Source organism: Amphibalanus amphitrite, unplaced genomic scaffold, assembly GCF_019059575.1.
Source record: "Amphibalanus amphitrite isolate SeventyFive unplaced genomic scaffold, NRLGWU_Aamphi_draft 000696F_arrow, whole genome shotgun sequence".
Lineage (NCBI taxonomy): Eukaryota > Metazoa > Arthropoda > Thecostraca > Balanomorpha > Balanidae > Amphibalanus > Amphibalanus amphitrite.
In genome coordinates this window covers 341,339-366,260 of record NW_024882190.1, presented here as the reverse complement: position 1 = coordinate 366,260, position 24,922 = coordinate 341,339, and the positions used below count along the sequence as shown (strand labels likewise).

At 47.4% G+C, this 24,922-nt stretch overlaps 1 protein-coding gene across 2 annotated transcripts; it reads left to right on the top strand.

The window, feature by feature from the left end:
- The first annotated feature begins 683 nt into the window (after positions 1 to 683).
- LOC122364764 lies at positions 684 to 24,685 on the top strand. Of its 2 annotated transcripts, none has more exons than XM_043335479.1 (6): positions 684 to 1,006; positions 16,248 to 16,413; positions 16,928 to 17,035; positions 21,935 to 22,046; positions 23,038 to 23,194; positions 23,887 to 24,685. In XM_043335479.1, exons 1-6 carry the CDS (start codon positions 972 to 974, stop codon positions 24,266 to 24,268), a joined length of 960 nt encoding a protein of 319 aa, XP_043191414.1. In that variant the 5' UTR covers positions 684 to 971; the 3' UTR covers positions 24,269 to 24,685. The 2 variants fall into 2 exon arrangements, with proteins under 2 accessions (XP_043191414.1, XP_043191415.1); XM_043335480.1 differs by lacking the exon at positions 684 to 1,006 and adding an exon at positions 1,086 to 1,219.
- The last annotated feature ends 237 nt before the right edge of the window (positions 24,686 to 24,922 follow it).

Sequence of the window (24,922 nt, the reverse complement as noted above, 5' to 3'; positions counted from 1 at the left end):
CTCAAATAACAGTTTAGAACAGCCTCATCATGCATCATGAAGAGTATCATGCAGCTATCGACTGAATAGTTGCATGCTATGAATACGTCCCAGATTTCAATTACTTATCATTGTTCAACATTTTGGCTGGAACTGACGCTGCTTCTGGCATGCCCGTTTGTTTGAGATAATGATTCCCAGTTTCAGTCGCATTTTTGCTGGTTCCACATGAACAGGATACCACCATACCGGAGTGAACGCACCCGCAACCACCATCCCCTCCCCTCAGCCTCGGCGCAGTGGCGGGCGGCCCTGGGCGGCCCACTCCAACTCCCGGCGCTACGCACGCCCCATGCGCCGTGATACCGCGTCACTCCCCCTCCCTCCTTCCCCCACAATGACCGGTGACCTCACTTCCCTCGGGATTTGGACTCGCCCTACCCCGACCGTAGCGCCACGTGGTGGCTCTGGAGATCTTAAATAGACCCACTGTACATACCTACCTTTAAAAAATAGCGTTTTTCGGTGGGAGGATATAAATCATAATTTAAAGGATAATAAATGATAATTGATATTAATTGTAAAAAGACTGACATTTTCAGACACTTCCCCTCACAGGCGCACGGGGCCGTCAGGTCCCGACTCCCGACCCTGGGGGGCGAAGGATGTTCCTTATACCCCGGTGAAGGCCGCCGAAGTACGGCGCCCGCCCCGCTCCGGTCTGGTGGTCGCCGCGGTACGCTCTCAGCGCTCTCCGGTCGGGCTCAGTGAGCACAGACCGCCGCCGGCCGACACGGACGCGGTGTCAGAGACCGTACGAGCGGTGCCTCGCAAACGGTGCAAGAGAGGACCGGTCGCCTGGCCGCGGCGTGGAGGGTGAGGGGGTCGCGTGTGTGCGTCAACTCAAATACGGAGCAGACAGCCAGACAGAGGTTCGGTGACCGCGCTGTGAATTGTTTTTTATTCTCCAGTGTACTGCGCGGTCTTTCAAGATGTCCGACGATGAGTTTGGAATATACAACTTCAAGTAAGTGACAGATATACTGGTTGAGTAAGGCATGCTGGTCAGTTGTTTACGTGGGCTGGCCGATGTAGTTTCTGGTTCTGCCTGGCGGGCAGGCCTCCAGTGACTAATCTATTTCGTAGTGATGCGGGTTGAGGTGTGTGATGGCGGTCATGTGGCAATGTGGGGCAAAGCAATACTAATAACTAAGAATCAGTGACGTAAAGCCGAACAAAGGTGCGTACCCAGAATTTCGCTCCGGGGGGGGGGGAGGGGGAGAGTGATCTGAGTCCCGAGTCTTTGTGCTGCCCCCCACCCCCACCCCCATCCCCCACCCCCTGCGCCGTTCGTGCAGGTCAACTCCGCCTCTCGCCATGCCCCGGTCCGATTGTTTCATGCATTCCATCGAAGATAATGCCCTACCGTAGGTTGCATATGTATATTGGACTTCCCCGGCTCCCCTCGAATCTCGCGTCATTCCACGACAATTTACGCAACACGGAGAGGCCACAGGCGCGGGACTTCTTCACCTATGAATTGATTCACAGAAGACCTTGAGAAGTCACCACCGTTCCGTCGTTTCCATCCTCTCAAAACATTCCAATGCTTCGCCTCTACACCTCATCCCCCTGTTCCGAGCTGGACGGGCAACTTATCGCATGCGGGAACGCCCGTAAGAGCACGCCCGTAGCCGGGTGCGGTGCTGGTCAGGGGCTGGTCGACCTGTCCTTTGAACGGGCTCAGCCCCGGCGACTCACCAAGGTGCTCGCCCAGACCAATGTCTCTCCCTAATTCCATATGTATGTATGTATTTGTAGGTATTTACGATCGTGGGCGATCTACACATGGCGTGGCGATTAGGTATTCCTAGCATCCTTCCGGCCCTAAAATGATGTCGCTAGACCGAAGCGGCCTGACTCAACAAAACAAACAAACAAACGAGCCTGAATATAGATAGTACCTAGATGGTGGAGATGCCAAAGTTGACCGGGTGGCGATTGGTGTAACCCCGCAACTTACACTCCGGACTCCAGCGCATTTTTGGGCAACCCAAGATTAGATAATGGTATAAGGAAGACGGGGGGGGGGGGCGGGCATATCGTCCACCCATCTGGCTCATCTGGCTCAAGACCATTGCTAATCAACTGAATTGTCTCTTGATTGGCTGCAGCAACGCGGCCTGGGCGTGCACGTGGGGAAGCTGGCCCACGGAGCGTGTGTGAATACTTTTACTGATGGGAATTATGTTTTTGTAATTCGCTCGAAATATACCGCAGCGTTTTCCTTCTTTGATCGAAAATGGTAAAAACATTTAACTGTACCTACTTAGCGTCAATTATCACATTGATTATGCACCTATTTAGTTACATATTAGACTTACAGTGCATGCGTAACCGAGGTCACGTTTGGTGCATTCGCTAGATAGCCCGTCGTGAAAACGGCTAGTTTCTATTTAAAAAAAAAATCAGGGAGCCGCAAATTTAGGGTTCGGGGAACAAAAATGTAAAAAATGGTAGATATAATTATTTACGGAACTTTTATATGCGTGGATTTCGATGACCGTCCGTCTGGCCAAACTTCAGATTTTGTACATATTTTAGGAAAAGCCAAGGCCAGGAAAAACCTCTCAATGAATATCGCATACCCAGTACCCACAGGTATTTCATTTTTTACCGATTTCTTCCATTGAAATGCTCGAATGTTTCCTAAAAGTTACCTCTAAATAAACAGTTTACCCATACGACAATTTGACTTCAGGCCAACTTTATAATCTGGCTTGAAAAAGCCGTCTGCAAAGCATACCTACAGCACAATAAATTCGGTGCGCATCTTTCGATTCGTTTTGTTGAGCTGCAGATACCTAAGGTGTTTTCACACAGATGTAGCTGCCAAAGGTTACTATTTTAAATGTTTCCATGACCTTTCATGACATAACTCACCCCGTGGTGTACCTACCATGAGTTCAACTTTCATATTGAGTTCTCAATTGCCACATGCTTCATGATGTTTGCAAGCGTTTAATTGACTCATTTCATAAAACATAAGGGGATCTGCATTTTCTCACATTGATCATGCAGATTCCGCATATGTAGGTCGCTAAAAATGGTAACAAACATCAGAAATCCGTGATGTGTTTCATACATCTCGTCATTCTTATCAACAATTGAAGCTCCGGAGATTTCGGAGAAGAATGCCAGTCGGAGAAGCTTGGCTGAGCTTCCTGTTGAAGTTTGAGCCGCGGTCATTGTGCAGTTTTGTTTGGTTTGCTGGCGCTCACTGCCGCACCCTGCACTGGCTCGGGGCACCGAATGTCTATTGTTTGACGGAGGGCGGAAGTGATGGCGAAGCATGAGCTCGCCTGGTGTAACGTGTGTGTTGTGCGACTTACGTACGCATAGTTGATACAATTAATAAAAGCCCGTTCATGCAATGATGTAATCACTGAGCACGGATGATGCTTAATACCCCCCCCCCCCTCCGCCCTAACTATTAGACGAAAGTCTTGAACAATGTGGAACAGTCCGCTGTGCATGCACCAATTAGTTCTATTAGTACTTAGTAGTCCCAATAAGGTAGAAAACAGGTGTATTGTTGAGCTTCAAAAAGTTATCGTTCAAAAAATGTGTCAAACCCGGCGTAGGCGAACTGAGCGCTGAGAACAGACAAAAGGGTGGCTATTAATCACCAACACCAACCGCATCAACAAAACAATGGTGTCAAACGTTTCGATGGAGAACATCGAAACGTCGGTCACAGCTTGCCGAAACGGAAGCACACCCAGCTACTTGACAAGGAATGTCTATTGAAATCCCAAACATGTTTGAAATTCACCCAATATTCCTGGAAGAGAACCAAAGGATCAGTCCTGACCAAACGATCCTTACTTCCGAGGATCGACTGAAGGATTCTTGCCGAACAGATCATTTTCGTGCCATCTCCTTATTGTCTAATGATCCGGTTTTCGTCGCCAAAGTGTCTCGCTAATGATCGTGTCTCGGTCTTCTTGTGGCGACTGATGAACAGAAGAATACGCTGGACGAATGCCCGAGCCTAGGTTGAGACATAGAGAGACAGAGATATTAGAGCCTAGGTTGTCCCCTTTCCCCAGAAAATAGTTACGTACGTATGTCCTGGGAAGTGGGAGCTGAATGTAACTCACGACGCCTTTATTGGACCCGGAAGTATAATTTTACCACGGTTAGGCCAGTCAGGTGACAAGGGTACGCAACTAGCGGACTTCCTGAACGCACCGCTAAACTGCCGAAGCAGCGGGTCCTGAACAGTCTCTTGTCGAATCAGCTGCGCTGACAGGCCTGAAGTTAGGTCTCTACCGTATGGACCAACCCACCCGGAACGGGAATGCTGACTCGCCCGGCGTGTCCGGTAGCTCGGCACGTCACAGTCGCCTTTCAGCCGGCTCGGATTGGAGGGAAGAAGTAAGAACAAGGTAGCTGCGTCACACTAGATATGATGAGCAAGTTGATAGATGGGCAAATGACCAAGACTGTCACGACCAATGTGTGTGTGTGTGTGTGTTTTTTTTTAATGTAATTATTTATGGTGGCATCAAGTTACGTTCTTTTATCCTAATGTCCGTACAAACGTAGCGTAGTTATCGTTGACGAATCTGTTTTAAATAAATAGTAAAGTTGTTGGCTTTTAGATGGTGGCCTAGCTATTTTAATCTTAACCTTCCAGGCGGTGGGGGGGGGCATTTTTTTGCCCCCCCCCTTTAGTTTTTTCGATATACCTCGAGAACCGCTGCGCCGATCGTCATCAAACTTTCAGTACCCTCCCGGGAGTAGCTAGTGCACATGGTGACCAAAAATTTTTCCAAAGGCTATGATAGGTTGGCCGCTAATGACGTCAGAGTGACGTCATTTCTGCCATTTTCGACCCAAAAAAAGGTTTCGCGGGAAGAGCTGTCAGACCTGCAGCTTTAGAGATACAGAAAAATGTTTCAGACATAAAAGGTGTAGAATCAAGAGGGCTACAAAACTGCTATTTTGGTTTTTCGAATTCTTTGGATTTTGACCCCCAAAAATAAAAAAGTATATTTTTTGAATATTATAGTCGAAAAATCCAAAAAGTTTCTTTTTGAATTTCGAAAAAACGGAATATATGTGATAGTCCCTACCGCCTTCTGTCTACATACCAAATTTGAGATCGATACCTCTTTTTTTGGCCAAGTTACAGCGAAAAAACTGTTCAAAATTGATGACGTCAAATTTTCAAACTCAATTCAAAACAAAGAAAGACCACCTTAGACTCCTCGTGACGAGCTGCATCGAATCGATACCCATTTTATGCAAAAATATCAACTTTGAAATTTGACCTTTTTTGACCTGACCTTGACCTGACCTCCACCAGAAAGTGACCTAAACCGTACCTGATGGTCTTATAACCAACACCATTGAGTTGGAAATGAAAAACTGGCCATAAAACATGCATCGCACAACCTTAGTAAAGTTGGGTTCATGTGGTGAGTGGTGACCCTTGGTGAGCTTTGGTGACCTGACCTGTGACCTGATCTGGTATGACCAGTGACCTCTAATAGCAACATGTGTACTAGACAACTGATGCCATATCGCTGATTTTCGACAAAATGCGTTTTACTCGGTGTTATAGCGCTTTCCCTAGAAGCCCCGTGAACGGTGAAACATTTTATTTTTGACCTGACCTGTGACGTCATCGGTGACCCTGAGGTCAATGAAATTTGGTTTCTTTCGACAAATTTGACAGGGCTATCGAACGCCGTTTGAATTTTCCGGATCCGTCCAGGACTTTCGGAGATACGGGGGGGCAAAAAAATGCCCCCCCCCGCCCGGAAGGTGGCCGGGAGGCCCACCGCCTGCCGGGTTAAGGGAAAGTGGGGTAAATCGGACCACCGGGGCAAAGCAGACCACCCACCCTGTTGTGCGTTATATTAGAAGCGTCATTTTTTTTTAGATAGCCATTAGAAGTGCTTCCCATCTACGCACTTTCACCTGCAGCGGCAGCCTTATTCGGGTGAGTTCCTTCGTTCTAAAGCAAAAAAGTGCGGTTTTGAGTTTCGTTTCTAATTTCAGTGTTACAAAAATGTCATCATAAGTAGTTAAGTACCATGTTTATTCGTTCATCTTCATGAACGTCTGTAGGTACTTGGGAAATGCACGGGTAAAACCTGGTGTTAGCCGTTTTTTTCCGCCAACCTGCGACTCGGGGCGCCCTCGGAGCCGGTCCCGTGGATCCCCTGGTCACGTGATGGCGCGACCCCAGCCGAACGGTCTCGCCTGGTCACACGGACCGCTCAGCCAATCAGAAGCTAGGGCCAAGGCCGCCCGGCCGGCGTGGGACTGGGCGGCGCGCGCGCGGGCCACTTGGTCGGCGAACGGCGACACCCCCCCCCCCCCTCCCACCCAATTGCAGTGTCAAAACGTCTCCCTTCGTCGGCGGCAGTGAGGATTCCACGGTGGTGGTACCACCGTTATTTGTGGAGGCGCGGTGATGGGCATGTTTCCTGTTTGTGATGCAATGCAACGAATGCAAGCAATACATCATAAGTTCAGCCTGGTTTTGGTTCGGGGCAGGATGGGCAGGACCCAGACCCTGCTGACGCCCAGGGCCTCTAGTGCGAGCCCCAGTAGCGTCAGCTCCTGGGAGCCAGGGGCGTCGTTTTGTATAGGCCTGGGAGTGCCCGAGCACTACCAATGTTCAGCTGAGCACTACCAATGTGTTGTTGAGCACTACCAACATTTTTCTTCACTTATTGAGAAAATTGCATTCAAACATGTCATACAAATAAAATGAATGAGGTTCTTATGTATAAAATCAACATGATAGCAAGTAACTTCAATGGTAAGTGGTAACTATTGATGAAAATCTATAGACTTACTCCACAAGTAGATTGAATTTGAATTGGTTGACCAATTCAATCTTTTTGTAGCGTACCTAAGTCCATAAATTTCCATCAATACCTAGGTATCATTTTCACTTTCCACATCATGTCATAACGTCAAGTAATTTCAAGTTATGTGGTACCTACCTACCTAGTACCTACCTACCTACCAAGTTTCACAATAGTCAGGGGCGTCGTTTTGTATAGGCCTGGTAGGGCCCGAGCCCTACCAATGTTTATTTGGGCCCTACCAATGTTCGCTGAGCCCTACCAATCTTTTGTCACTTATCAGTTGATAAAAAATCAAAATAAACAGATAAGCAAATATTAAATAAGCACATATGCAAGTACATAAATAAGGTTCTAGCCACAGTAGGTGCATGTAGCTGACAATGAGGTTTCACGTGTCTAGGACTCCGGTCCTTAATGGATTTTAAGAGGCTCGAAAACGCAATTGGTTATAGAGGTCCATAACTGCCTCTGAGTCCCGCATACCACGCGACCGCCCCTAATAGACCCCGATCCGTCTCCACACCAGCCGCTGGAGGCCCTACACCGACTTCGGAAGGTGCCGCGGTGCTCCAGAATAGGCCATAGGTATATTGATTTGAGTGGGTGATGCAGCCTGATTCCCCAGGGTTCAACGCCAGGTCATTACCGCATCAGACCCCGAAAACTGAAGCTCAAATCTCGAGAACGAAGCAAGATAGCGACAAGCGGTAAACGGCATCGGATACGCACGGCCAAGATCTACAATTTTTACTAAGGTCATTTTCAGGTCAGGTCAAAGATGACGTCACAGGGGTCGAAAAAGTCAAAATGGCGGCGCTAGATATGGAGAGAGTTTTTCTCGAATAACTTTCGAATTAGTCAAGATAGGAACAAACTAAGGGCATCATCGTGATCCTCTCGTCAATCCGCATCGAATGATATATATGTTGACCTCGAAAGGTCAAGGTCAAAGGTTGACCTCAGGTCACGTGACCTCGAGGTCATCATGTATATCATTCGATGCGTCTTGACGAGCTGAACACAATGAGACCATCCACGCGTCTGTATCTTGTTCCTGTACGGAGTTATTGGCCAAAAACCTTTGGTGACCTTTGATGACGTCACATGACCTCACAGCTGCCCAACAGCAAAACAGACCTCAAGGTAGTGAAGGTTGATCGTATATGAAGTCATGTATGGTATATGGGGCCATTCCGACCCGTTTTAGTGGTAAAAACAGGGAGTTGATTTTTCCCCCATTGACTTATAATGGGGAGGTCGCGAAATTGACCTGACCTTAGGTCACCGATATCAAAATTCCGAGATATACAAATTGTAGCTACTAATGACCTAATAATATCCTGCGACTTTCAAAGGCCTCCGACATCTACTGTAGCTCTGGCACGGTGACAAAGTTGCAAAAAAGTGACTTGAGGTTGGGTCATTCAAAGTGACCTGGTGACCTCCCCTAAAAGGTAGGAGGTTCAAACTTGCACACCATGTGTAAAATTGATGAGGTTATAGTCATACCAAATTTCGCGGCGCCGATTTTCCCGCTATTCGCGAAAAACGTCAGGGGGGGGGCGGATATCCGCCCCCCCCCCGTCGGTGCGCGGGTTAAATGATGTGTTATTGGGATGTCCACTTACGCAAATTAAGTAAGTGGCCATTAATTAAGTCTCTTCTGTGATTGATTCGGGCTTCTATTCGTAGCATAGTTCGCCATTTCGGATAGGATGGGCGACGCCCAGAAGAGAGCAGTGATTCGTTTCATAGTAGTTAGTGCAGAAAAGGCACCAAGCGTTAACCCTCGCCCTGGGCATTTTTCATAATACGGCCTGGCAGGGGGAGGGGTCGATGCGACCCCCCTCCGCTCGTCAACTTTCCAAAACAGGGGCACACAATTGATGATGTGCGTCCATTCGATAAACATCGAGGAGAGGCTATAGGGAAGCTGACGTAAAGTGTGCACCTGATCCGCGACCACGCACTTGCGTACATGGGCGGGATGACGAACAGTGAAGCGATGAGCTTCGAGTTGTTGTCGCATCCACTTTTTTCTCTCCGAACCTTGCACACTCTGGTTAGTGGTTGCCACCTCTTCCCCAACATAAGAAAATTAGCAGCGGCAACCTCGCTAACAGCAGGGAGACGAAATCAGCCGTCTTGGACGTGCAGGATGGGTCCAAAACCCACTTGGTTATGGAGGCCTTGAGGGCTCTCGCGAAGCGCTGCGCGAAATGTGTTTGTCTTAACGGTGTTTATTTGAATAAATGAACTTTTTGGTCTAATGAGTCGATGCTGTATCTCTCTGCTCCTTCATGGTCGGGCCCGTAGCTTTCTGAACGCCCCTCGTACTGTCATCCTTTTATTTTGGCAAGCAGGTCTTTCTAACTATCGTTGTGTTTCCAGTCCTCGTTAGTTGTCGAACCCTTCAATTGGCGTGGGTCTTCAAAACCGTTCCTGGCCCCGCAGCCGTCTTTTTTAGTCGGCTTGGGCCCTCAAAGCTGTTCCTGTCCCCTTTCAGCACAGCCGTCCTTTTAAGTCGATGTGGGCCTCTTTCAGAATGGCGTGCATTCCTCCGACACTATTGCCTATATAACTGCACGTTTTGTGCATGGCGTCCGGTGTGGACCCAGATTTCCAAAGTTTTTTTTTTGTGTTTTTTTTTTTAGATTTCGGTTAGTCTTGTCAATGACCAGGGCGAAAAATAAGTGGCCGAAATCCGATGAGAAAGGCAGATTTGGGGGTACCCTACCTTGTAAGCCCCGTCATATATGGCCAGCCGCCGCCTTTGGGCACTACCAATCATTTTCGGAAAACGACACCCCTGCCTGGGACAGTTGCGGGACGTCCATGTCCCGGGCCGCGATATCGTTCCCCCCCAATATCAGCACCACGTGGTCCGGCCGGTGGGCCCGTGCCAGCCGGAGTAGCCGGAGCCGGTGCCGCTCCGAGGAGAGCCGGCCGCCCGGTATGCCCTCCGCGTTGACGTGCCGCAGTCCGCGGCCGTGCTGCAGCCAGCTCCGCATCCTCGCCGCATGGCTGCTTCCCAGCGTAATGAGGCGCATCTGTTAGAATTAACCTATCAGTTTTAAGAGTTTATTGGCCGAATCCTATCATTTTTTTTGTAAGAGGACATCAGTATATCATTTCATTATCATATCATTCATCATTATCATTATCATTATCATATATCAGTATATCATTTTGTGAGCGACGTTGTACTTGTATATAGCGCTAACGGAGAGAGGGATAGGCCGGGTACATCCGGTAAATCCCTTATATTTCCTTATCTGCATCTTTCCTAATTAAAAGTGCCGCCTCCCCGTTTTTAATTTCCTAGGCGATATCTATATGTCATAACATAGCCCCGTGCCCCCTGTCCTATCCCCTTGATTCAGACGGAAGGCGCCCCGCTCCATCCGCGCCCGGGACTCGAAAAAAAGGGTCGGGACTCGATAGTTACTGTATCATTTCTTCGCTATTACGTATTATTCACAGTAAACTAATAAATAGTAAACAGTAAATCGCAACCTATTGTGTTCTACGCTATGACGTATTATTCACAGTTAACTATCCTCATACCATATTCATATAGTATTTAATTATTCATTTGTGCCAAACTTTTCCCGGTGGCATGGGACCACCTGGCTGTGCCGTTTATCACCCGGTAATAAGGGATTGCAGGGAAGCCCCAGACACCGCCCGGTGCAAGGAAGCGCCAGACACCGCCCGCCGTCAAGGGACCGCCAGGATGCGCAGACACCGCCCGGTGTCGTAGGACTGCCAGGATGCGCAGACTTGGGAAATGCATTTGTAGGTATGGCTGTAATTGCGTCGCAAAGCAGCGATTGTTATTTGCCACATAGGTATTGTCTGCAATGCGTGATCAAACGAGAAATTTGAAAATGGGGTAAAACGGTCCAGGCGGGCTAGCATTATTCTGGCGAAATGGGGCAAAGTGAACCAACAGTGGTTCACTTTGCCCCGCGATTAAAAAAAAAATCAAAAACGTGTCTCGTTTTATTCACGGTCAAATTCCGTCACTTTATACCAGACACAGACAAAAGTCATCTAACAGGAAAGTTAGAACTAATGCATGGACCTTTCTATTAGACACATTTATTAGACACACATTCACATTCTATTAGACACAGATCCATGCGTCCAATTAAGCGCAGGCTTAGGACATTTCTTAGCTACCCCGCTTGACCCTACCTTCCCCTACATTTTGCTTCAATGATATCACGCATTTGCGGTTACTACGTTTAAAATGGATATTCGATAGCAGGTAGGTTGACTGCAGAATGGTGTGCCGTTTCTCACAGGCAATTAGTTGCCTGGAATGGTAGGCTGTGCCGCATGGCACAGGCTGAATAACGCAGCTCGTTTCTTTGACGGGACCCCACGCTGACCATAGACACTAGGTAAATGGGACAATCTATAGCGCTCCAATCAACTGATAGACTGTGAAAGGTGGAACATGTAGTCATCAGTCGACTGCTGGTCAGCTTACATAGCATGGTTGCTTGAGTTGAAGTTATTTAAAGGTAGTGTGCCAGCTTTCCTGGACCGTATGGAGTTAATGGCCCAGATAAGGAGAACCGGATTTTTAGAACTTATCCATACCTTCAAAACTCATGGAAACGTCTTAAATTCTTCAAATTTTGAGTACCCAGTGCGAAATTCGCCCCGACGGGTTGTCGGTCGTACCCCAACCACATTTCACAACACTATGAACAATAAATGCACATACTGAAATCGCTATTACCGATAGGCTCATCCAATCAAGTTTCGATAAACCCGTTCATCATCATCTCCTGCGGTTTCGAACACGCCTGTTAGGTGGGCCAGGGCCCCGGTAACGTGAGGTAGCCGAGTCGGGGCAGCGTGCGCTGACCCAAGCCGGGGCCGCGCGTTCTCCCGGTGTCATGTGATAGCCCGGGGCTGCCCGGGGATGCGGTAGACCGCGCCCAAAGTCGCGGCCCCGGCTTGGGTCAGCGCACGCTGCCCCGACTCGGCTACCTCACGTTACCGGGGCCCTGGCTTTGGCCGCGGTCTACCGCAGGTGGCTTCTGCTCATACTTTGTGGTGCGGTGGTGGTGCGTCGGGCCGCGCGCTCTGACTTCGGCCAAGAAAAATGCGTCAGCTGATCATTGTCATTTCTGCCACTTTCATGTGGTGAGATGGGGTCATAACTTTAGAGACGGCTGTTTCATATCAATTATTTTACATAAAATAATATTTCAAACCATAAATTAATGTTCGACAGCCAAATTAAAGAAACAATACCAATAAAATGATAATAAGAAACCGTAGCCTCATAATAAGGTTCAATATATTGCCGAATATAATGGGGAATATTTGTTTCTGGTCCCTAAAAAGCTGTTTCTGGCACCTAATTGCTGATCAGCCCCAAAATGCTTATTCGACCCTAATATCTGAATCTGGCACCTAAATGCTTCCACACAGCCTAAAGTTGCCAGATCGTCTAGTTGAACTCCGTATTTGCTTTTTGCTGATTCAGCACCAAAACCAAAACATCCAGCACCTATTTTATTCCACGTTTGCTTACCTAATTCGCGTAGGCTTCCTGATTTTATGTATCCTAACAACATGAACGTTGCATTCGGTGATGTCAAGTGCCATTTTCGCCAGTGGAGATAATGATTAATGCCATTTCTAGCCAAAAGAAAATCACTAGCCAGCTATGGTGCAGCATAGCAAGACGCTCCATACCAGCCCGCTATGTAGAGAAGAGACTAGAGATTATTGCACCCTCAGCCATTTTAACGTGAAAAGTTTGGATCCGTCACTTCCAGCCAGGCTCTCAGGTCATAAACTGGAGTAGGTAAAGCAAAATGTCAACTCTGAACAGACATGCCACGCAACCGGCCCTCTTTTCAATATTATTAGCTTTCTGCAATCATCGTCTGACTCCAGCTCGATCAAACGCAGCATCCGGTTTCTACAGGGGCGTTTGACTGACCGGCCACACAATAACCAAAAACAAAATCAAAGCTTCATGCACACATATGACATAAGTAAGAAACGGATGAAAAAGGCACAACCACGGCACAACTCTGCGCGGCTAACAACGGACAATGTCCCACGCAAGATCCCGCGTTTCTTCAGCGGCCTTGAACGGAATGAAAACATTACATTTCTTTTTTGGAGCTATTTGATGACGTCAAAAAATACAATACCCGTTTTAATGGTCAAAATCGAGACAATTACTCACAAAAATGTTTCCCTTTAAGCATTACAAATAAATACTTTTAAATATTTAAATGACATTGCTTTTTTTCAAACAAATCAATATTGTTTGCTTACTTAAACATCATATACAATGCTGAGATCACTACGGGGCTGTCTTAGAGTGTAGCTGCACTAGCAACCTTTAGGCTAGACTCCAGGGGTCATTATACCAGAACAACATGATTCTACCAGCCAGTAGTTCATTTTTCTGCTAGATTGGTGCTACGCTCAGCATTTAGGTGCCAGATTCAGAAAAAAGAGTAAGGCGTACCGATGAATAGGTGCCAGAAACAGCTAATTAAGGTCATTTACCATGATTGGTGCTGGTATCCACCAAATAGGTGCTGAGGACCAATTTTGGGGCGAGTCAGCTTTTAGGTGCCAGAAATAGCTTTTCTGGGACGCAATTAAATGGCGTCCGAATATAATTATAACAAAGTGAGACGATAATGAAAGATAGACTTGATAATGGGCTACGCCCGAAACTGTCGTCTCACTTTGTTATAATTATATTCGGCAATATATTGAACCTTATTATGAGGCTACGGTTTCTTATTATCATTTTATTTACAATGAGCCTCAAAAAAGCGCTTGCCAACATTATCAAACAATACCAATACAGGCTTAGTTTGAATTCGACATTGTGTTGTCTACGATTAGACAGCTGATAACTCATTCCCGTACGTCGTAACTCTATAATGACCTTTGCTTATTGTCACATGTGCGCCGCATTCGTGATTGTTGCCGACGCCTGTTTGCAGGTCAGCCCACTACAGTTGTTATACATATCGAAAAACCGATAAACTTTTAGGCGAAAAAAGCACTATTTTAGGCCCATTTTTGATTTTTTTTTTGCGATATTAGGTAAAAACAGAAGCTTCTTATCCTAGGAAAAATAAAATGGGAAATCATTGGAAGGTGGCACACTACCTTTAACACGATGACGCACAAAACTATTCGATTGCACTAAAAATTATGTTGCTTTGTAGTAGACCCGTTTACCGCTCAGCTCTAAGAAATATGCAACAGCCAACAATGTCAGTGTACTGAGTTAATGAGCGAGGCCGGTGGTTTACCGCCTGAGCGCGGGTGGGGGCTCTGTTGGATGTCGGTCCAGTGAGCCGCGGCGCCGCGCCGGCAGGACGCCAGGCAGGCCCGGCCGCCGTTGTATATAGAGCCGGTCGGCCGTGCCACATCGCAGCTGCAGCTCATCTATCTAGATTGCCGGCGCTGCTTTACACATTCCCCACCGCTCTGACTGCGATGTGATGCTTTGTGTAGCCCGGGGTGCAAATTTCCCAAGTGTAAACAGCTGCTCGTGGGATTGGACTCGTCAGCCAATCAGAGCCTAGCTGTTCGTGGTCATAACGTGTGACGTCATGCAGAGGGGCGGAGCAACATCAACTAGAGGTTTACTGTTTGCCGACAGGGGACTATGACGGGCGATAGGCACGTCTTTCATTCGTCTTTTTGATCTGCGCGACCAACGCCACATCATCCTCGATCATATTTCGCAGTTCTCAGTCGTCGGTCACCCACTAAGGCGAGCGCTGGGTCAGGTTTTATAAAGCATATTCCTTCGGGTATACGCCGTGGTGACCGTTTGAGGAGCCTGGTGACATCACGGTGACATGTCCCACCGGGGCACGCCATATTCCATAATATATATGAACGGAACAGAATGAGTCGCTGTGGCTCACTGGCTGGGTAGTCTAATCAGCACAAAGATTGCTCTTTCCCACGGTCCCATGGGTGGAGAACCTGCCCCGGCCACCCCGGCCGTGGCCGGGGTAACTTTCAGCCTACCCCGGCGCGGCCGGGGTAACTTTTCTACTCTTGTAAATCCTAAAAGCTGTCTCCATACGAGAAAAGAAAACTCACGCTCTTCGAATGTTGACTTCCATGGGCGTAATATTGCAAATCAGGTAGGTATTTACCAGTTACTTAACTTGCCATAATCTCCAACCCTAAGACCCGCGTGTGGTCGCCAATGCCAAGATTGCTCTCAAATCCTGTTCAGTTTCGAAATTTTGGCGCGCCTTCGGCGCACTTTTTCAAAACTACTGCTTGACCTCATTGCCTTAACAACTGACCTGCCACCAACCGCAACCACACCCGTTTATGAGCGTACCCGTCAGGGTGCTCATAAACACCGAGCGGCCATCATGCTTCGAACTCGGACTGTTGTAACCGGGCCGCGTGCTCTCGCCACGCGGAATCCAACGCTCTAGCAACTGAGCTACGAGACCGGGACCGGTCGATATTCCTGGATCGACTCCCTGTTTGTATTATAAGAGCCGCCCAACATTGAAAAAGGCTACGCCCGTGGATGTCAGTGACCTATTTTAGTGCTTTGCTTGGTTCGATCTGTCAATTTCTCTGTAAAGCTTCTACTATGGTGAGTTGTCTTTTTGTAGCTATTTTGAGACACAATAAAAAGCTGAAAACGCAACATTTAGGTAGGTACTCAAAATGGCATATGGTTTGGTTTGGGTTCGGTGTGAAATTGCAAGTTTAAGCAAAAAGAAATAATAATTTAAAAGGAAATTGCCTTTTCGATCATTCCAAAAATGTTCTGAATAATACGGTGTCGGATACAACGCTCATCCTTGAGCAAACACAGCATCCTATTCCATGCGTCAGAATAGGGGTTTGATGATGACCGTTGAGAACAACGTGAGTATATCGTCTTCCCGCGACTATCGGTCGCCGGCCGGGGTAACTTTTTCAAACATTCTCCACCCATGGGTCCTGTCAATCATCAATGTTAGCGTCTCTAAAGTCTCTGGCAATGCCTAGGTCTATATGTCTTGAATCACACGGCCGTGAACTTATCACCCTAAATAAACCGTGAGGGTCACTTCAAAGTAGGTACAGCATAGTTATTTTTTCAGACAATAATTTGAACTTCCCGCGAACTCGGATAATCGATTGAGTACCGCGTCATGTTCAAAGAGAACGGATGGAGATATTGAAGAAAATGTGTCTAGATTATTATTTACCGTTGTGTAACCACCATACATTGTGAATGGCAGACGTGTGGACAGCGTTTACGGGGCCCGGGGGTAGGCGCTGAATTTGTGTGAGCTCACTGTTAAAAACCAACCTTTGTCGACTGACATTTGTGTTCCACAGCTTCAAGAAGAACATGACGGCGGCTGTGGAGCGCTGCTCCGAGCACCACAAGAACGCCACGCTGCCGTACTACCAGTGTCTGTGCTCGGGACTGACCAGCGACTCGTTCGCCTACACACGGTACAAGTACTACTTCTGCAAGCGAGCCGCGGACCTGGAGAAAGAGGTGGGCCATCAGTTACCGGAAGTATTCGATCGAAGTGATGCGTATTACCTGCTGTGAGCATTTAGGTACCCTTTTTATTTGTATGCTGTGACCGACGGGTAAAACGAAGCTGTGTGAAATTTCAATCTAATCTATTCAGGGATTGTTGAAATATTCATGAAAAGTAGTGCGGGGAATTTATGCATCAACTGCTTCCAATCATCCTTAAGTTTTAATGACGATGATTTAACTTGTTCTAATGAAAGGCATTGTGCCGTGTTTGTGCACTTGCCCCTACGTTATCAGTTCATCTTGACAGGTCTTTGCAGCGGAATTTTTCATGCAATTAAACGCTGGATATGCTGGGCAAGTGATATTGATAAAATGACGCCAGCCCCATCTATGAACGGTCCTTAGTTCTTACATAGGTACGGGATTACGAACGCGTGTGCAGCTTATGGATACATTACAGTGTTTGAAACGTTTGTGCAACCTGCAATTTTGTACGTAACACTTGATCTGTTCCCTCCCGCAGGAGTCCGCACAACACATGAAGGAGGCTGGTGAAACGGTTGGCATAATTCTTGGTGTTTGTGTTCTCCTTTTCCTGCTGATTTTCATCTACAGAAAATTTAAAGTGCAGGTGAGCTTATTTTATGTTACTAATCGTGATACGGTCTTTGAAGTGGCGATGACTCATTAGTTAACACTTAGTGCCACGGTTTTGCTGATAACACCATCAAACGACATCGTGTATTCGAGACGTGCATTTTCATTTTAGTTAAGTCGCAGCGGTCAACGCTCAGAATCGCTTCGTGCTGTTTCTTCCGAAACATATCCCTGCTTTTCTGCGAGACGCTGTCTTATAAAATGCCTCCAGGACCTCGTTTCATAAAGCGAGTTCGTAACTTACGCCGGTTTTTGGTCTTGTATTGCAAGTGCATATGAAACGATAAATTTATTTCCCCTTCTCCCTTCTGTTCTTGCTTGCAAGAAAAATAAATTCAGCGATTCAAACTAACGCCATCGCTTCACATACACTTGCAATACAAGACCAAAAACCGCCGTAAGTTACGGACTCGCTTTATGAAACGAGGCCCAGGACGCGCAATACAACTACAGCTGTAAAGAAGTCAGCGACTTTTGACAGTGTTTCTGCCGGCCGCCGATAACAACGAGAAAAGCGTTTGGTTAAAAACTTACTATACCTGCCTACGCACACACGACACTCATAGGCGGCGGAACGGGGGGAGCTTCGTGCCCCCTTTGATTTTGACATTTTAAAATTAGCCCTATGGGCGTTGCATGGAGAGAATGGGACCAAAAGTCGGCAGTACCCCCCCCCCCCCCTTAATTGAAGGTGTTCCGCCGCCTTTGACGACACTGGCAGGCTAGGACAGTATCAGCAGCTGTTTCGTAACAGTTCCTTACTGAAGTCCCAGAACGGCCTCTTGATTACTTGGCTGTGATCTTTTAGTTGATCAGTGATCAAATGACATTAAGCAATGATCAAGTGAAGAATAACAAATAATATTATCTATTTATCCTTATTTTTACGATGTTTATAATAGTTACCTGACTCAGTCTCCTTACATTGCTTGGCAGGGGTGTCGTTTTCCGAAAATGATTGGTAGTGCCCAAAGGCGGCGGCTGGCCATATATGACGGGGCTTACAAGGTAGGGTACCCCCAAATCTGCCTTTCTCATCGGATTTCGGCCACTTACTTTTCGCCCTGGTCATTGACAAGACTAACCGAAATCTAAAAAAACACAAAAAAAAACTTTGGAAATCTGGGTCCACACCGGACGCCATGCACAAAACGTGCAGTTATATAGGCAATAGTGTCGGAGGAATGCACGCCATTCTGAAAGAGGCCCACATCGACTTAAAAGGACGGCTGTGCTGAAAGGGGACAGGAACAGCTTTGAGGGCCCAAGCCGACTAAAAAGACGGCTGCGGGGCCAGGAACGGTTTTGAAGACCCACGCCAATTGAAGGGTTCGACAACTAACGAGGACTGGAAACACAACGATAGTTAGAAAGACCTGCTTGCCAAAATAAAAGGATGACAGTACGAGGGGCGTTCAGAAAGCTACGGGCCCGACCATGAAGGAGCAGAGAGATACAGCATCGACTCATTAGACCAAAAAGTTCATTTATTCAAATAAACACCGTTAAGACAAACACATTTCGCGCAGCGCTTCGCGAGAGCCCTCAAGGCCTCCATAACCAAGTGGGTTTTGGACCCATCCTGCACGTCCAAGACGGCTGATTTCGTCTCCCTGCTGTTAGCGAGGTTGCCGCTGCTAATTTTCTTATGTTGGGGAAGAGGTGGCAACCACTAACCAGAGTGTGCAAGGTTCGGAGAGAAAAAAGTGGATGCGACAACAACTCGAAGCTCATCGCTTCACTGTTCGTCATCCCGCCCATGTTCGCAGGTGCGTGGTCGCGGATCAGGTGCACACTTTACGTCAGCTTCCCTATAGCCTCTCCTCGATGTTTATCGAATTGACGCACATCATCAATTGTGTGCCCCTGTTTTGGAAAGTTGACGAGGGGAGGGGGGTCGCATCGACCCCTCCCCCCTGCCAGGCCGTGTTATGAAAAATGCCCAGGACGAGGGTTAACGCTTGGTGCCTTTTCTGCACTAACTAGGTACTATGAAACGAATCACTGCTCTCTTCTGGGCGTCGCCCATCCTATCCGAAATGGCGAACTATGCTACGTATAGAAGCCCGAATCAATCACAGAAGAGACTTAATTAATGGCCACTTACTTCATTTGCGTAAGTGGACATCCCAATAACACATCATTTAACACACCGCCTTGCAGACCAAAATTCCAACTCCTTCGTTGTTCGGCCCGAAACTTTTTGAACGCCCCTCGTAGTTACGAGCTTCAGTTTTCGGGGTCTGATGCGGTAATGACCTGGCGTTGAACCCTGGGGAATCAGGCTGCATCACCCACTCAAATCAATATACCTATGGCCTATTCTGGAGCACCGCGGCACCTTCCGAAGTCGGTGTAGGGCCTCCAGCGGCTGGTGTGGAGACGGATCGGGGTCTATTAGGGGCGGTCGCGTGGTATGCGGGACTCAGAGGCAGTTATGGACCTCTATAACCAATTGCGTTTTCGAGCCTCTTAAAATCCATTAAGGACCGGAGTCCTAGACACGTGAAACCTCATTGTCAGCTACATGCACCTACTGTGGCTAGAACCTTATTTATGTACTTGCATATGTGCTTATTTAATATTTGCTTATCTGTTTATTTTGATTTTTTATCAACTGATAAGTGACAAAAGATTGGTAGGGCTCAGCGAACATTGTTAGGGCCCAAAAAACATTGGTAAGGCTCGGGCCCTACCAGGCCTATACAAAACGACGCCCCTGACTATTGTGAAACTTGGTAGGTAGGTAGGTAGGTAGGTACCACATAACTTGAAATTACTTGACGTAATGACATGATGTGGAAAGTGAAAATGATACCTAGGTATTGATGGAAATTTATGGACTTAGGGACGCTACAAGAAGATTGAATTGGTCAACCAATTCAAATTCAATCTACTTGTGGAGTAAGTCTATAGATTTTCATCAATAGTTACCACTTACCATTGAAGTTACTTGCTATCATGTTGATTTTATACATAAGAACCTCATTCATTTTATTTGTATGACATGTTTGAATGCAATTTTCTCAATAAGTGAAGAAAAATGTTGGTAGTGCTCAACAACACATTGGTAGTGCTCAGCTGAACATTGGTAGTGCTCGGGCACTCCCAGGCCTATACAAAACGACGCCCCTGTTGCTTGGGATTGAATATCTATAACTAGAAGGAATGGCTATAACTAGATTGCATCACGAGCACTGCGTGGAAGACTTGCGGACCGCGGGCTAATGCATTATATCATCCTGCAATGGTATTCTCTGTGTTTTGCTCCTAGCCTTAATTCCATAAGAACGTCGCCAGGTCGCTTGCTTGCTTCAGTCGTCAGTACCTCTTGATTTAATGTTTGTTATGATGTGCTTATATGTTCGCATTGTTAATAACTCTTACGAGGGGGTATCGAAAAGTTCTGATCATCACCATGAATTAGATGTGATAGAAATTTGATTTTTTTACATGATGTTCATTACTTCTTCACAAGTCACCACACACGACCGCAAACTTATTGCATCGCTTCTTGAACTGCCTCAGGCGGTCATTGTAGAACCTTCGCACTGTCCCGTAAATCAGTGCTTCACCTCATCAATGACGTCATTTCTGTCCTTCAATCACCGGCCATACTGTGGATTTTTCATCTCCCGTAACAATCAAGAGTCAGTTAATACCCGGTCAGGTGAATTTGTTAGATACGGTAGGATTTAATGTCCACATCATGTTGTTTCTTCAATCGCAGCTCAGGACGAATTGGTGGGGGCACTGTCCGTGAGGATAAAACATCTTTCTTGGGCTTTTTTGCGGCGATTCTGCTTGAGGCCATCTCGCAATTTCTTCAAAAGTGTGCAGTAGCGCATGCTTATCATTATCCGACCATTATCAAGACAGTCGGTAATGACTATCCTACGCCAGATCCAGAAGTCAGAACACTGATAGCATTGACTTTCCATATCGGCTTCTGCATCTTCGCCTTTTAAAAAGGGTAGATGTGCCGTGCTTAAACTTCTAGATCATCGTTTTGTCTCTGAATCATACACATAGACCCAGCATTCGTCACAAGTCATCAAATGATCAAATATGTCTTCAATTTCCTAAAAAGGCCTAGTTTTCGTTTCGAAAGGCCAAGACGAATTTTTCTCTGGAACAAAGTAGACACACGAACTTCTAAGCGGGCTGACTCCTTTATCGTCTGTAGTTCTTCGCTGATAATATTTTCAGACACTGCCAGCATTGAGACCTTTCTGTTGCACAAGCATCTGAAAGGCCACATGACGATCTGTAAGGATGAGGTCCTCCACTTCCTTCACAGTCACCACCTTGTCAATCACTGGTAGTCACTCACTTCTTGACTCCCTTGCAAAGGCCATGCCACCAAGTTGAAAATTATTTCTTCATTTTCGGTAAGTGCATGAGATGGGCTTTCTTCGCCATAAACTAAGTTCACGTTCTTGATGTATTTTATCAGTTTGATACCGTTTCAAATGCATTAGTTGGATGACGGTTCGGTCCTCAGTGGGCCCAATGCTCATCTTTTTTACTTCTAAGTCTCTCCTACATAAGATAAAACCACTTCTCAGGATTTTCTTTGCGGGAACATTGTTCTTGAGAACCAAATATAATGCCTACCAAAAATCATCAAAATCGGTCTATATCTTCTATGTGATGATCAGAACTTTTCGATACCCCCTCGTATGCTGTGTTATGCTGTGCGGCCGGCGTTTTCCCTTACCACTCAACTATTTTTATGTTTTCACTATTGTTTTACTGTTTGTGTCGAAAGCAATTATTTTTTCCAGCCTATGTTCTTTCAATGTGGCTATAATGTCCAATCAGCTCTTAATGGTTGTGACTGCAGGCATGTGCCGGTTTACATCTGTTACAGATCAGTCGATGCTTAAATTCAATGTTCTCCAGCATTGGCATGCGTCAACACTATGAGGCCTGCACCAGAATGTTTTGTGTCTGCTGCCAGAAACATCCCAAATCACGACTGGGTATGTACAGCTCTATTCCCAATCCATAATTATTCAGTAACCCCTAATAGATCGTATCGATTTTCTACAGATGGCCGATCTGAGTAAACACAAACTCGTGTTCTGCTCCTAATTAACTCAGAGCTTCGAGGGAATAACGAGCGTTTTGACTGCAAGACACAATGGTTGGTACACAATTTTGACGTCTGAGATCAGACCAAGTGTTAACCTGCGAGGTAGGGTAACTTCAAAAATTCGTTTGTTGATTAAAGAGTTGGGGTGAATAAAGTTGGCACATTTGGTCGTATAGCGACTTTGTTAACACCGTATGCATTTGTCATGTCCAGACGCGTGGAATAATAACTTTTTTTGCTCGGAAGTTCACTTTGAGAGTTCACTAAGGTCAAGTAAGGCAGGTGTATTTCGATCATGCCAGGGTGTGACTAGATAACAAACGACAGTGTAAAATGTTTAAACTTATAATTGTGTGTGAGATTCGACCGAATTCAGCGACTTTAGTGTTGAAGATCCAGGCTTGGGTCAGCGACTGGAATAGCTAAAATCAAGGCTTGTCTTGGGCAGTATTTTATGCATGCTGGTTGTTGGCTATGTAGGTTTACATCATATCTTGATGCGAGACAGAGGGAAAATGGCCGCTATCCGTCTTTGACTTTGGTCCCGGTTTGACACTGACCTAATCCGCTGTTTGTCGCTGGCCCGGGCTGCTGTTTGTCGCTGACCTGTTCCGCCATTTGTCGCTGACCCGAGCCGCTGTTTGTCGCTGACCTGTTCCGCTGTTTGTCGCAGACCCGGGCCACTGTTTGTCGCTGACCCGGGCCACTGTTTTCCACTGACCCGGGCCACTGTTTGTCGCTGACCCGAGCCGCCGTTTGTCGCTGACCTGTTTGGCGGTTTGTCGCTGACCTGTTCCGCCATTTGTCGCTGACCTGTTCCGCCATTAGTCGCTGACCCGTGCCACTGCTTGTCGCTGACCCGGGCTGCCCTCCCACAGACGAGCTGCCGCCCAATCAGAACCTCTCGGGCCGCCCGGCGGGCCGGTGCGGCAACTTCTGCTACAGCAATACGTTCCTCGGCTTCATGGAATTCATCTGCGACTGCGATTGCTTTCGCACGAGGCGTGCACCCAAGTACATGATGCCGATTTTCGGGTATGTAACTATCTACGAGATTATCAACAAAAAGGTGTGGCAGACCTACTTAGCAAGTGACAGCCGCTTGAATTGCACAGGCATAGCCGCTGCATTTGCAGCACTGCCTACCTCCTTGAGTTCCATCCAGACACTCTGCGTCTTCGTTGTTGTGACCCGATTCTTTCACGTTTCTTCCTCTCCATGGGATCCTATTTCCTCATTTTGTTCAATTTGACCGGTTTAAGTTTTCAGGGATTCGTGCTAAAGTCTGTTTAGTTCATTGCTTCTTATTTCAGAAATTTGAATCAAATTATGAGATGAAGTTTGCACGACAAACAGAGCTTGTTGCTCAAGCCCCAACCCGTATCGTTCGATCGGGAATACATACCTATGGGTTATCGAGTCGAGATAGTTTGGAGGCCAAAGTTTAGCGTTCAACTTGCCGTGGCTGCTCCCATCAACTGTCACAATCCCAGTCAGTCAGGGAGCCGGAGGTCCAAGCTTCTACCAACTGATCTGCGGGACGGAGTCATCTGTAATATAGATACAAACTGCGTGACATGCGTGATTTCATACGTTTTCGCTGTAAACGGAGACATCCGAGATAATGTAGTTGGTTAATGCGATCTTAGTGCTGGCCGGTCCCATTCTGCGTCCATCCCTGCATCTATGTAGAGCTGACCCAGCTGAACATTGTGCTGGCTTTTCAGGAAAGCCAAGCCGCGGTCGCCGAGTGAAGGTACCGATGACGGCGGCGAGGACGGCTCCGGCGACCGGCTGCACGAGCCGATCGAGATGCAGCCGCCGCGCCGAATGCGCTCGGTGCGCAAGGCGCCGCCGCCGCCAGTGGCCGCCAGCGCGCCCTCTCTGCCGGACACACCCGGCTTCGACCCGGAGCAGAGGGGCACGGGCACGGGTAAACGGCGCGCCCCGGTGCCTCCGGCGATGCGCCAGCCGTACAGCGCGCCGCCGCCTCAGTACGGGGAGCTGCAGTTCGCGCAGCCGGCGCCGGCCGGCAGCTCGCACCAGTTCACCGCCGAGCTGAACCAGGCGATGGCCGGCCGCCGCTGGCCGTCCGAGAGCGACATCTGAACTGGCTCCGGCGCGGCCGCACGCGCAGCTAGGTCGGCTTTAGCACGCCCGACACGAATCTCTAGTGGGGCAGACGGTGGCTGCTAAGGCCACTGCTCTGAAGAAAGGAGCTTTTCTCTTCGTTTTATATTCATCAACAATAGGCGTGCCTGTATGATATAGGAGTTGACTGCGAACTGTGACTGATTTTATTTACTCTGTGACTGACAGTGATCTGATTTTTACAAGCGGCCTGCTCATCAGACGCCGGGCACACGGCTATATTTTGAACGGCCGCTCAACGGGCGCTGTGATTGATGTCGAAATCAGCTCGATATTTGCAGATGTGCGGAGTCCGGTGTGGCAGCAAGGCTGCCGGGGCAGTTTTGTCTCATTGTGGAGAGGAGACTGGTTAATAAAAAATGTGAATGAGTGAAAGGGACGAGTTATATCGGCGCTATTTTCTCTCTACGACTAGGAACGATGTGTCTCACGCGTGGCAAACAGCAGCATGACGCAATGCTCAAAGGCTCCACCATAGATAACAAAAATCATGTTATTTATGAATTATGAATTATGAGTTCATGTTATCTATGGCATAACTTAAAACCCGCGCCCCGTTGGGGCTCCTGCATGCCATATGTGTGGGAGGAGGGGTGGGATGGGGGGGGGGTT

Bases quoted from the DNA above. Each gene is read 5' to 3' on its own strand.
- LOC122364764 (XM_043335479.1), top strand. From the start codon at position 972: ATGTCCGACGATGAGTTTGGAATATACAACTTCAA. The intron at 16,414-16,927 runs GTGGGCCATCAG...TCCCTCCCGCAG, and splicing joins CCGCGGACCTGGAGAAAGAG to GAGTCCGCACAACACATGAA. The intron at 22,047-23,037 runs GTATGTACAGCT...GCCCTCCCACAG, and splicing joins ACATCCCAAATCACGACTGG to ACGAGCTGCCGCCCAATCAG.